The following is a 13,414-nucleotide window of genomic DNA, read 5'->3' on the forward strand; positions in this document are numbered from 1 at the left end:
GCTTTTTAACTGTGTCAAAGTGCAGTAGATATATTTCTGAGTCCTCTCCACTCATAGTTGTTGTGTCTCCATGGAGCTGCAGGACTTTATATCACAGTGACTAATGAGCCACGGTGAGTAAAAATGTGACGGCAGCAGAAAACCTCAAACTTTCTTAGAGTTCAGACCACTGATGACAGACAGAGCGTCGTTCCTCACATGCACCGAACATCTCCGTCTCATCACCACAACTCTTACATCACAGCGAGTAATCTCATCAGAATAATGAGATTTGTCGTTTGTAATTGGTTCATGTGATGACATTCTGCCTCCTAATGTGGGCAGGACTGGGGGTCTCTGCATGTCTGTGCCTGACCCCGGGTCGGCCTGCGTCGACCTTCTCCGGTGGGAACGCTCCTCATGCATCAGCAACAGCAGCAGCAGCGTTCTCTGCATCTGGAGTTTGTTTGTGCTGTCGGCAGGCCACCGGCGCGTGGTGAGAATGTGTGATATTCCCCAGCGAGCGGCGAAAAGAACAACTCCCAGCACTCGGCGGCTTCTCCTCCTCCTCCTCCCCCCCTGTTGCATAACGCGTCTGCGGGGCGCGCCCGTGAGCGTGCACGTGGGAGCACATTGTACGGTGGGAACTGAGGGCTGTTGTTTGGACCGTCATGAGAATGATGCGGGACAATGGCCGAATGTTTCATCACACGGCGGGCCGGGCGGCATCTGAATGGACGCCAGTGTCCTAAAAATAAAGAATAAAAAGAATAAACAAGGCATTAATCTGCTTAAGATGCAATAATCAAGTTTATTTTCCAGCTTTTTAACCCTCCGAGGCCCGAGCTGGTGGTGCTGTTAGTCACATTTTTACTCTCTGTGGGATCGTTTCTCACTAAAGTCCTGCATCTTCATACAGAACACAGGAAGCTGTTACTGCCAAGGGAGCTGCACACACCAGGGACTGTGAATAAAACTGTGGTGCACAACAATGACAAGACAGGCAATACGTACAGAAATCTAAATAAAATATATTATGTAAAAGAAAAGTGTAAAAGTACTGCGTAAGTAAAAATAAAAAGTGCTGCGAAAAGAGACACAAACTTGCCTAAACCAGACAAATAAATTAGAAAAGTGTTTAAATTAGAGTATTTATGGAAGCAGAACAAACGCAACCAGAACCAGAGAGAACTCAGACTCGTGTTCTCTGCAGAACGACGCAGTTAGAAGGACATAAATCATAAAAATACGAAAACTAAAGTTGAATTTCTTTGATTAGTTATTTTATAAAACATGAAAAAACCTCAAATCAGCGCGTGCACCACGTTACCAACACTAGAGAATAAGGATTCAAGGAACTTTATTGTCACGCTAGCTCACGTTTTCATGTTTGTGGTATGAAAATTAGTTCTCAGGTTGTTAAAAAGCCTCATAAATTATCAGTAGAATGTTTAACAAGAGCAACATAGAAATAAAAATACAAGCAATGTAAGTGTAACTACAGTACAAATATAAACTTTAAAGTAGAAAAGCCTAAATTAGCGATGCTTTTAGCAAAACAGTGAAATAAAACCCTGACCCTACATATTATAGATATTTTATTTTTTGCATTTTTATCCTGTTTCTAGTCTTGTGTCGTCTCTGCTGCAGTTCAGCTGAAATCTCTGAATTTTTGTCACATGACTGTCGGTCTCAGTCGAGTCAATAATTGTTCCTTAGTTGTGTCGAGGAGCGCAGAATTTTTAGATTTTTGCAGAGTGTGGTTTGAGCAAACTGATTATTTTTGGTGATTTTTTTAAATGCAGACGTGTAGAATAAATTAATTTTAATGAAATGTTGCAGTTTCCTGAAGGAGCTGAATATTCGCTGAATTTATGTCACATGACTGTTAGTCGCAGTCGAGTCAATAATTGTTTTCTTAGTTGTGTTGATGAGTGTAGAATTTTTTGTTTTTTGCAGAATGTGGTTTAAGCAAACTGTTTATTTTTTGGTGATTTTTTTATTATGCAGACGTGTAGAATAAAGTGATTTTAATGGATTGTTACAGTTTTAAGCTTAGATTTGGTGAAGTTTCCTGATGGAGCTGAATTTTGTCAGATTTTTTGTCACATAACTGTCGGTCGCAGTTGAGTCAATCATCGTTTCTCAGTTGTGTCGATTAGCACAGAATTTTTTTATATTTTCCAGAATCCGATTACTGAAAACAGTTTATTTTTGGCAAATTTTAAAGTGAGACATGTGGAGTGTAAAGGCATTTTTTATGAAATATGTTGATTTTAAGCTCTGATTTGTTAAAGTTTTGCTTTAAACTTGTGACATTAAGTTTATTGACAGCTGGTGAGTTTAAAATTGGAGGAATTTTAGTGTTTTTAAAGTTTCCAGCTCCGATAAAAGGTGTCATTTTAGTGATTTTTTTAGGTCCTTTCAAACGTTGACTGCAGTATGAAGCCCTGCACCTCAAACGACACCATCACGACTACAAGTAGAGAAAACTTAAAGATGTGCAGTTTGACACAGTTAGAAGGACGTGAATCATCAAATGGAAAAGTTGAATTGTTTCATGTGCTTAACAGAAGCTGCACCTGGAACCGGCCCTGTTCAGGTGTAGCTGCTGACTCCACGTCCTGAAGACGTTTCACTGCCCACATCTTCCTCTTATCTCACTTTGCTTTGTGTAAACACAGCCTGCAGTTCAGCCAAAAGCTCCTCCGTTTTTTTGTCACTTCAGTGTTTTTTTTTTTTTATCAGCTGGGTCACTGAAAGCTTCTCGGCTCTACGGAGGGACGCAGAATTTCTTGTTTTTCACAGAATCAGGTTTTTTGCAAACGGTTTATTTTTAGCAAAGACTTGGAAAAAATTTTATGAAACAAACTAAGATTTTTGTTATTTTTTCATGAAACAAGAAGGAGAGAAACTAAAAAAAAAGGCGTCTGTACAAAATGAGGCAGTTATGATGTCATGAATCATAATTAAAGAAAGAAAAAGTGGAATTTCTTTTATTATTCTGAGCCTGCAGGTGTTTAAATCAAACCCTGACCCTACATACTATAGGTATTTTACATTTGCCTGCAGTTCAGCTGAAATCTCTGAATTTTTCACCACGTCTTTGCTCGTTGCAGCCGAGTCACTGATGGCTTCTTGGCTGCACAGAGGAACTCAGAATTTTTTGTTTTTTGCAGAATCTGGTTCGAGCAAACTGTTTAATTTTTGGTGATTTTTAAGTGATTTTTGATGAAATCTCACCATTTTAAGCTCAGATTTGGTTGATTTGTACTGAAGCAGATGCAGCTTATCAGGTGAAGAACCGTCAGAAAGTTGAAAATACAACAATTCTCCCTGTTTTTATGGTTTCTATCTGATAAATGGTGTCATTTTGGTGATTTTAAAAACAGATAACATCCTTTAAACCTTCACTGGCAGGTTTTGCGGTTCAGAGAGTTCATGTCAGAGTTTTCTGAAGCGGATCCAGATCTGTGCCGTGCAGCGATTCACCTGCACGTTGAAACCCAGAGGATAGTTTACTATAACGAGCGCCGTGTTAAATAATGTAAAGTATTCAGGAAGCCGGTTGCGCTGCAGCCGTGCGGCATTCCTGCCTTATCTGATGCTACGTGCATAAATTCTCAGAAGCAGGATGTTGATGTCGAGCGTTTCTAAAAGCAGAGAATGTCAAGGTCCTCGTAACAGGATTTCCACTTTTGTCCTTTGTCTGAGATAATAAACGTCACAGCGATGACTTATAATCAGGCTGTTCTCATAAATCACACCTCAAACTGGTCGGAGTGCGTGAAGCTCTGCAGCGGCTCAGAGAGACGTCAGCTTTCTGAAACGTTTGTGTAATGTTTGACATGTTCGTCTTCTTGGTTTGGTATTTTAGCAAGTGTGCTAATTAGCACTAAAGCAACTTAAAGATGCATAAATACACAAAATACATTCCTAAACCTTCCCTGAGGTACGAGGGGAAATACATGCATTAATGCTCTGAACCCCAAAAGTCAAGATAGTTGTAATCTCATGATATTTAAAATAAAAAATAAATCACTAAAATAGCACAATTTATCAGAGCCAGAAACTGTAAAAAACAAAATACTTGTCATATTTTCATCTTTCTCACAGCCCATGAGCTCATCCTGTGTGATCTACAGTTCTGTTGGGAAAAATCACCAAATCTAAGTTTAAAATCTTGACATTTAATCAAAGTTGCTAAAAATTAGCTAAAAATGAACCATTTGCATTAAACCGATTCTGTAAAAAACAAAAAAATCTGTATTTCTTTGTGCAACTGTGTGGTTATTACTGTCTCAGCTGTGAGCAACAGTCATGTGACAAAACATAAATGTTTCTTTAATTAAACTGGGCTGAGCTGCAGGCAGTGCTTACACGGAGCAGACTGGTGACACTAAAAACCTGCAGGTGGGTTTTAAATACACGCTATTTATTTAAAAAATCACCAAAATTGCACCATTTATTAGAGCCAGAAACTGTAAAAATGAAATATTTGTCAGATTTTCAGCTTTCCAACAGTCCTTGAACTACTCCTTTGTGGTGTACGGTTCTGTTGGGAAAAATTGCCAAATCTAAGCTTGAAATCTTAATATTTCATCAAAATTGCTTCTGTCCACGTGTAAAAAAAAAATTGCTAAAAATGAACCGTTTGCATTAAACCGATTCTGTAAAAAAAATAAAAAAAAAATAAAAAATTCTTTGTCCAGCTGTGTGGTTATTACTGACTCATCTGTGAGCAACAGTCATGTGACAACAAATAAATGTTCCTTTAATTAAACTGGGCTGAGCTGCAGGCAGTGTTTACACGGAGCAGACTGGTGACACTAAAAACCTGCAGGTGGGTTTTAAATACACGCCGTCTATTTATAAAATCACCAAAATTACACCATTTATTAGAGCCAGAAACTGTAAAAACGAAATATTTGTCACATTTTCAGCTTTCCGACAGTCCTTGAACTACTCCTTTGTGGTGTATGGTTCTGTTGGGAAAATTCACCAAATCTAAGCTTAAAATCGTGATAATTCATCAAAATCTATTTATTCTACATATATCAGTTAAAAACGTGCCAAACATGAACCCTTTGTGCAACCGTGTGATTATTACTGACTCAGCAGTGAGCAAGTCATGTGACAAACAACATAAATGATGATTTTCTCCTTCAAAAACAAACTAATATGTTATTATTTCTGTTAATTTGTTGTTCGTTTCCAAATATTTATCAGTAAAACAGTCAAGAGGTGGAAAAAAATCTGCTAATTTACTATTTTTATAGTGTCTGGCTCTGATAGACGGCATCATTTTGATGATTCATTAAACAAGATCAGATGTGTTTTAAACCTTGCTGCAGGTTTCAGGGTTCGGAGGGTTGATGGCTGGTTATTTGTGCTCAGTGAACGTAGAAATAAAAGGAGGTGGAACGACTGGAACGAGTGCAGTAACGGCAGCGTTTTGTCTCTAAACATATATGATCCGTGGGTTCTCACACTGTGTCCAGTGTTTGTGGAGAAACACAAAGAGGAGGAACAGCACAACAGGCCCAGTGTTTGTTGTGGCCTTCGGCTCCGGTTCAGGCCGTTCTGTCTGCTCGGACCCGCTGCCAGTGCATCGGGACGGGAGGAGGACGGAGGAGGACGAGGGAGGATGGGGGAGGACGAGGGAGGACGAGGGAGGACGAGGGAGGATGAGGGAAGGAAAGGGAGTGGATGGGAAAAGAACACAGAGTCAGCACCGCCGGTCACAACCAGGAAGTCTGTGTCAGGCTCCACATCCTCTGTAGAAACCGGACGTCCAGCTGTTAGTCACTTCATCCTGAGTGACTTCACGTCATTGAGGAACAAAGTGATGAAGGACTGAACAGAGATCAGTCAAATCAAGTTTATTGTCATTTTGCTGTATATACACAGTAGTACGGACAATCAACGGACATTATTATTATTATTATTATTATTATTATTATTATTATTATAGAGTTGTTCACACTTCTCAATCTGGTGGGACCAATATTCTGCGTTTTCACAATCATCAGTGTCAGGGTTAGTATGTGGTTACAGGTCGTATTGGACATGTTTTTGATTACAAAGGACAATATTCTCCTTTTTTTCCACATTATCAGGGACAACTTTCAGTATTTCTTCTTATTCTAAGCTGATGTTCTGTGTTTTTGCTGATTTCCTGGGCTGATATTTTGCATTGTTAAAATTGTCGAGGTCAGTGTTCTGCATTGTTTTTATTGCAAGGCCGATATTCTGCATTTTTATTGATTATCTGGGCCAATTTTCAGCATCTCTGTGATCACAAGGACTGATATTTGAAATTTTTTTGATTATCTGGTGCTGATATTCTGTTTTTGTTTTGTTGTTTTTCTTCCCCCTAATGATTGGGGATTAGTATTTGGCGTTTTTATGATCGCTGATGTTCAACATTATTCTGATTATTAGTACTTTGTAATGACTGCTCACCAATAGGACCCACAGCGCTGTCTGATTGGTCATTTATCAGCCAATCGACTCTGAAAGCTGCTGTTTGCAGACGAAGACGTTCTGCAGCGTTTGTGTTTGCAGATGTTGCTGAAGTTCTGATAAACAGTTGAATCTGTTCTGATAGAAACGTCTGTGTAGCAGAGACGAGAAACCTGCAGAAACCAAACAAGAAGCACAAAAAAATCAGGACATCAGCTGCTTTCACTTAGCTAACGGCTACGCTAATGCCGGCTACGCTAATGCCGGCTACGCTAACGGCTAGCGGCTAACTTCTGTGTGATCTGAGCCTAAGTGGGCGATAAACGTGATAAAACACTGAAAGATTAGCAAAACAGAGAAGAAGCTGCAGGAGATCAGCTGTTATTGATCTCAATCAATCGATCGGTGAACAGGAGAGGTCACCTGAGGTCACCTGACGTCCTCCCAGTCATGAATGAGCGGTTCTCTGCTGTCACTGTAGTATGTCATATTTACCATATATGGGTTCCAGATATCGATCAGAACCTGTAGGATGAGACAGATTGAAAAAACACTTTAAAGTACCGTAGATGAAGCTGGCGGCGTCGTGAATGTGATCAGACAGCAGAGCGACCAGTTGAAGGCCTGAGCTGGTTTTGCTGTTCCAGGCTGATTTTGGTGTTTTTCTGTGTGTGTGTTCCAGATATCTGGTCTCTGGGGGTGATTCTGTACATGCTGGTCTGCGGCGTCCCTCCGTTCCAGGAAACCAACGACAGCGAGACTCTGGTGATGATCCTGGACTGTCGGTACTCCGTCCCCGAGCACGTCTCACACGACTGCAGAGAGTAAGTTCTGACCCGTAACACGCATGTGCAGAAAAACATGTACGACAATTCACCAAGCACACACCGTTACACACACAAACAGAAGGTGGTTCCACATATTATAAACATATGTTTGCATTTTTATTTGTTTTGAACGAGTCTCCTCATTTGCTCTGCGTTAACACTGTCTGCAGTTCAACTGAAAACACCTTTTATCAAATAGCGAAGAATTTTTGTTTATTTTTTTACTTTATGTCTGTTTGTCGTAACCGAGTCACTGATGGCTTCATAGTTGCGGCAAAGAAAGCAGAATTTTTTCTTTTTTACAGAATCTGATTCATAGAAAGAGTTTATTTTTTGTCGCATTTTTCAGACATGCAGAAAAAGGCGATTTCTTTTTCTTTTTTAAAATTTTTTTTTAATGCTTAAATTTGTGGTCTGTTGAACGCATCTCAAATGAGCAGTTCAAGGACTGTCTGTGGCAGTTTTTTATGGTTTTGAGTTTGTCCCTCTCATAAATAGTGTCATTTCTTTTCTTTTCTAACAGATAACCTGCCTTTTAAACCAGGCAGCAGGTGTTTGGGCTTAAGAAGGTTAAAATATTTCCACAATTTTTTTGTCTCAATATTAAAAGGGAGCCATTTTTGTAGATTTAATCACTAAAGGTGCAGTGAAGAGTGCAGGACTTCTTGTTTTTTACAGTGTCTGGTTCATGAAGACTTTTTATTTTTGGCACATTTTAAAGTAAAACATAGAATAAATCAATCTGAGTACAGAGAACTCGTTAAAAATGTGATTTTTGTTTTTTAGATGGAAGTTTGTTGTCTGTTAAAAAGGCACATCGCAACTGAGTAGTTCAAGGACTGTCAGAAAATTAAAAATTTTATGATTCTTCCTGGTTTTACAGTTTTTTTGCTTTGATAAAATATGTAATTTAGGCAACTTTTTACAAAACAAACGTCTTTTAAACTTGCAAACAAGTTTTGGAGCCACGAAGTTTAAAATTTTTGCACCACTTTAGTGCAAGAATTTTACTTTTTTCTGTCAAAATTAAAAGAGAACTCTTGCAGTATCGTAAATATTTACTTAAAACTAAAAAAGACCGGCAATAATTGATGCTTGAACTTCTAACAATTGTTTACCAGTTGAATTGTTTTGTTCTTTGTGTGAGTTTTTAAATGAGACAAACTGAATTTTGATGAAATGTGACGATTTAAAGTTTAGATTTGGATCATTTCACGTGACAGATGAGAGTCTGAAGATTATTTCTGTTTTTACACTTTCTGCCTCTGAGAAACAATGTAGTTTGGGCGATTTATTTATTTATTTTAAAAACCCCGTCTTGAAACCTGCCGCTGGGTTTTGGGATTCAGGGCGTAGAAGGCGTGAACTCTGCCCGACGTGTTCTGCTGCTGAGGAGACGACCGACGGAGCTGCTGACCGTAAAGATCATCTCGTTAATGTGCGTCTCAGTGGATAATTCCAGTGTCCTAGTTGTCTCCAGTTGATGCTGAATTATCATCTCGTGTTGTCGGCTCAGATCTTTTTCTTTTTTCTGAAGCGCAGAAACACGTGAGTCCTTGAACCTTAAACCGTGTTTGAGTTTTGTGAGAAACACACGAGCTGAGACTCACACGGCCTCCTCAGTCTCCTCACTTCACCTTCACGCCGCCGTCCTCGGCTCGGGAGGAGAAAACCTGCTGCTGCTGCACGTTGGGAGGCTCGGCGGCGACTTACTCTCAACCTCTCGTGCATGAATTATTAAACAACTGAGCGAGGCTTTTTTTTGTCCACGGTTCTTAGTGCTTCTCCAACAAGACCTTAAACACGTCCGACTGGGTTTTTTCAGCATCATTTAAAGCAAAACGCAGCCGTTGGTCGTAGAAGACGATGCAGATCTGGGGTTTAAATGCACTTTAAGCTCAAATACGTCAGATAAACTAAGAGATATCCCCGCAGCTCATCACTTACAAACATGTCTTTAGTTACAAGTTCTCTGGAATGTTCTGCTTATTCATGCAAATGAGGTGATGTCTCGTTAAAAAGGTGCAAATTTGCATAAATGTCCAGAACAGACGTGTGAATATTGGCTACACACAACCTGCAGTTCAGCAGAAAAGTCACTAAATTTTTGTTTTTGGACCGTTTGTCGCAGCTCAGTCACAAATAGCTTCATGAATGCACAGAGAGGTGCAGAATTTTTATTTATTTGCAGAATCTTTTTAGAGCAGGTGGTTTATTGTCAGCGAATTTTTAAATGCAGCAAATTGCAAAAAGTGGAGCATCAGAAAGTGGAAAATGTAGTTTCTGACTGATAAGTTATGTAATTTTTTCGATTGTTTTGAACCCGTTGATGGGATTTTGGAGTTTAGAGAGTTAAAAGAATACAAAAACACATCCAGCAGGGGTTTTTTCAGTGTTATTTTAAGCAAACTAAACAACTGTGCTCTGTAATAGACACTGCATCAATTTTTTAAAATGCACTTTCAGCTAAGAAACCTCAGATGAACTCAGAGATGTTCCCATGAATCCTCCCCAGAGCATTACTTGCATGAAGACAATCTTTTTTTTTTACTACAAGTTCTCTGAAACGTCATGTTTATTCATGCAAATGAGGTATTATCTTGTTAAAAAGGTGTAAATTTGCATAAATGTCCAGAACAGAAGTGTGAATATTGGATAAACACAGTTTGCAGTTCAGCTGAAAAGTTACAGATTTTTTGTTTTTTGATCGTTTGTCGCCATTGAGTCACAAATAACTTCATGAATGCACAGAGAGGTGCAGAATTTTTATTTGTTTACAGACACTAGTTAGAACAAGTGGTTTATTTTCAGTAAATTTTCAAACGACATTCGAAGAATAAAGATTTAATGAAATATCAAGATTTTAAGCTTGGATTCGATTAGTTTCCCCGAATGAACCACAAGCGAGTAGTTCAGGGACTGTCGGAAAGTTTGATAAACTGAGTAATTCTGGCAATTTCTTTAAACCTGTTGACAGTTTGTTTTTTTTAGTTTTTTTGAGACTAAAAAATACTGAAACAGGCCAAACTTCCAGAATCAGAGAAGAAGCAGCAGCTGTTTCTGCTTCGTCCTCTGACCTGAATCATGTTTTTTTCCACTTATTTCTAGTTCAGCTGAAGTTAGAAGGCGACAGGCAGACAAACCCGCAACCACAATAAAGTGGTTTGTGTGATTTTCTGCACCTCCTGGAACATCTGATCCTCGTCATGTGACGGTTCCCCTTTGGTCAAATGATGTGGAATCAGAGCCCTGAACAGAACAGAACAGAACAGAACAGGCTCCTGGACAAACCTGCAGCTTCTTAAGGCTCTAAATCAGATTTTCTGTTTATAGAACTAAAGCAGCACAACTTTTATTCTCAGGCAGTCTGGACGATAACAATAATTAAACACTTGCACAGGAAGAAATGAGTTGACATCAAGTTAGAAGGTGAAAGGATTTGTCCCCACAAGAAAAAAATTAAACAAAAAACCCACAAAAAGGAGCAGCAGCATCATCACAACAAGCTACACACAAAAACAAGACAGCAGAACTTCAATCTTCTCCAATAAACCAAAACAGTAAAACTCGTTCTTCTCTGTCAGTTTGATCTCCAGGATGCTGCAGAAGGATCCGTCCCGTCGGGCCTCTCTGGATGAGATCGAGGCCCACCTCTGGCTGCAGGGGCTGGACGACGCCTTGCTCAGCCCCGAGGCTCCTCCATACTGGCTCTCGGGGGCTCTGTCTCCCAGCTCTCCCCGCTCAGGAGTGCCCGAGTGTGGGGACCTGCTCGCCGCCAGGCCCCCGAACCAGCTGCCGTTCCCCGGAACCTGGCAGCCGAGCCTCAGCTTCACCCTCCGTCCGGCTCCGGCCGAAGAGCCTCCGGTCGCCAAGAACCTGCCGGCTCTGCAGCAGATCTGTGAGGAGGAGGAGGAGGAGGAGGAGGAGGAAGAGGATGAGGAGGATGAGGATGGAGGAGACAGTCAAGAGTGCAGGGACGAGGAAGCAGAGATGGAGGAAGTGATTTCAGACCAGCCGGTGAGTCACGGGGAGCAGCCGCCCGCTCAGACGCCGGAGCTGCCTCCGTCGTCGCCGCCTGGTTTGGGGGTTCGGTGCTGTCAGGGGCAGCCGGACCTCCAGCAGCAGCAGCAGCAGGAGGGTCAGGACGAGGAGACGGAGCCCAACAACAACACCAACAAACCGGCTCCCGTCCTCCCCGCCTCCGACTCCCGCCGCTCCTCCGTCTCCTCCGGCAGCCTGCAGAAGACGGCGGCGGACGGCGAGCGGGACGAGCGAGCGGGAGACCGAGGCGACGTCCAGACGGAGAGACGTCCGAGCCACGAGAGCGCCCCGCGGGCCGAGAAGCGGCACAGCGTCAAGCTCCGCGAGAGACTCTTCCAGTTCCCGCTGTGCGAGAAAGCTCTGGCCTTCAACATCCCGGCGCACAACAAGCCCAAGATCCTGCCGCTGGCTCAGTACAACTGCTGCCACGTCCTGTAGGCCGAGCCGTCCGGAGGCCTTCCTGCCGGTTCTCTGGCGTCGGACTGAAGGCGGCGCGGTAGAAACTCGTCCACTCGCTGCCGTGTGCGGAACCGTAGCGTGAACACAAGACTGGACCTGCAGAGGAGCGAAGGACTGGACAGGTTTTATGGAATAAGCTAAACGGTGTTTGTTTGAAGGTGCCTACTACGATAAACCACGACTGCAGCGCTGAGCAGATCCAGAACGTTTCAGATTTATTATTCAGAATAAACTTTAAACTAGAGCTGCAACTAACGATCATTTTCTTTATTGATCTGCCACTTCCCTGCCTTCACCCTGAGTCAGCTGGGATAGACTCCAGCCCCCCATGACCCTAGTGAGGATTAAGGTGTATAGATGATGGATGGATGGATGGATCTGCCACTTCGGGATGTCCCCAATCTGAGTCAGTTCATATCTAATAGCTGCTGATTCCTACGTGATGCACACTTTACAGGATGTTAAAATTATTTAACTGAATCTGATATAAACGCATGAAAGCTGAACACATTCAGGCCTCCTGCTCCGTTTACTTTTTAAACCATAAACTACGGATATTTATAACAGCATCTGTGAAATTTCAGCGTAATATATCTGCATTTTTTTTTTTTAAATTGCACATGGACTCTTTTTTTTTTTGCACATTGAAATTTGAGGCTTTTTGAAAAACAATATCTCAGGAACTATTAAAGATAAAAGCCTGAAATCTTCTGTTATCTCTATTTTTTTTAATTCAGAAAGTATATCACATAAAGTTCATTCTGTTTCTTGAACCTACAGAATGAAGCCAGAATATGATCAAATGTGGCCATATTAAAAAAATAAATAAAATCTAAGTTATATCTGAAGAACCACTGGATCAGACCAACTACCAGTACATTTGTTTTTGTGGTACAACTTGTCAGTTATGGAAGTTCAATGAAAATAACAAATATTTTCAACCAAATTCTTTTATATTAAGAGGAAAAATGATCCCTTAGATGGTCAGAGCAGTTGGAAAAGCAGCAAACTATGACAAAGAAATGCAAAAAAGATCAGAAATATTTGCAAAATGATGGAAAAGAAACACAAAACCACCACAATTAGGAAAAATGACCCTAAAGATCATTAAAATAGTTGCAAAAATGGCCTCATAGCTACAAACAGATGCAAATGTACTGGCAAAAAATCCACAATGACCACGATGCAGTAGAGAATGACCCAACATGACGATAAAAGAGATGCAAAACAGTTGCATGTAGGCCAAAAATGACCACAAAGATGTGCAAAATGACTGAAAAGAGACACAAAACAACTACAAATATGTGTAAAATGACTAAAGAGAGATACAAAACAACCAACAGAGACACAAACGAGACCACAAATGGGAAAAATGACCTCAAAGACCATTAAAATAGCTGCAAAAATCACCTCATAACTACTAACAGATGCAAAAAACTCTTGACTGACCACGATGCAGTGCAAAGACGTGGAAAATGACTACACAGAGAGACACCATGATGACAACGTGGTGGCAAAGTAGCTGCATATAGACCATAAATGACCACAAAGATGTGCAAAATGACTGTAAAATGACATAAAACCATTACAAATAGATGTAAAATGACTCCAGAGAGTTTAAAACAACCACAGATGGAAAAAAA

General features: G+C 40.8%; 1 protein-coding gene across 1 annotated transcript in view; it reads left to right on the forward strand.

The window, feature by feature from the left end:
- Positions 1-12,022, forward strand: part of LOC103372708 (serine/threonine-protein kinase SRK2H-like) — a 26,556-nt gene extending 14,534 nt beyond the window's left edge. The window contains exons 4-5 of the mRNA XM_008302417.1: positions 7,127-7,268; positions 10,856-12,022. Coding sequence (XP_008300639.1) covers positions 7,127-7,268; positions 10,856-11,750 — 1,037 coding nt within the window. The 3' untranslated portion in view covers positions 11,751-12,022. The remainder of the gene's footprint in view (positions 1-7,126; positions 7,269-10,855) is intronic.
- Positions 12,023-13,414: the final 1,392 nt, after the last annotated feature.

This window comes from Stegastes partitus, unplaced genomic scaffold (genome assembly GCF_000690725.1).
Source record: "Stegastes partitus isolate 25-593 unplaced genomic scaffold, Stegastes_partitus-1.0.2 Scaffold1812, whole genome shotgun sequence".
Lineage (NCBI taxonomy): Eukaryota > Metazoa > Chordata > Actinopteri > Pomacentridae > Stegastes > Stegastes partitus.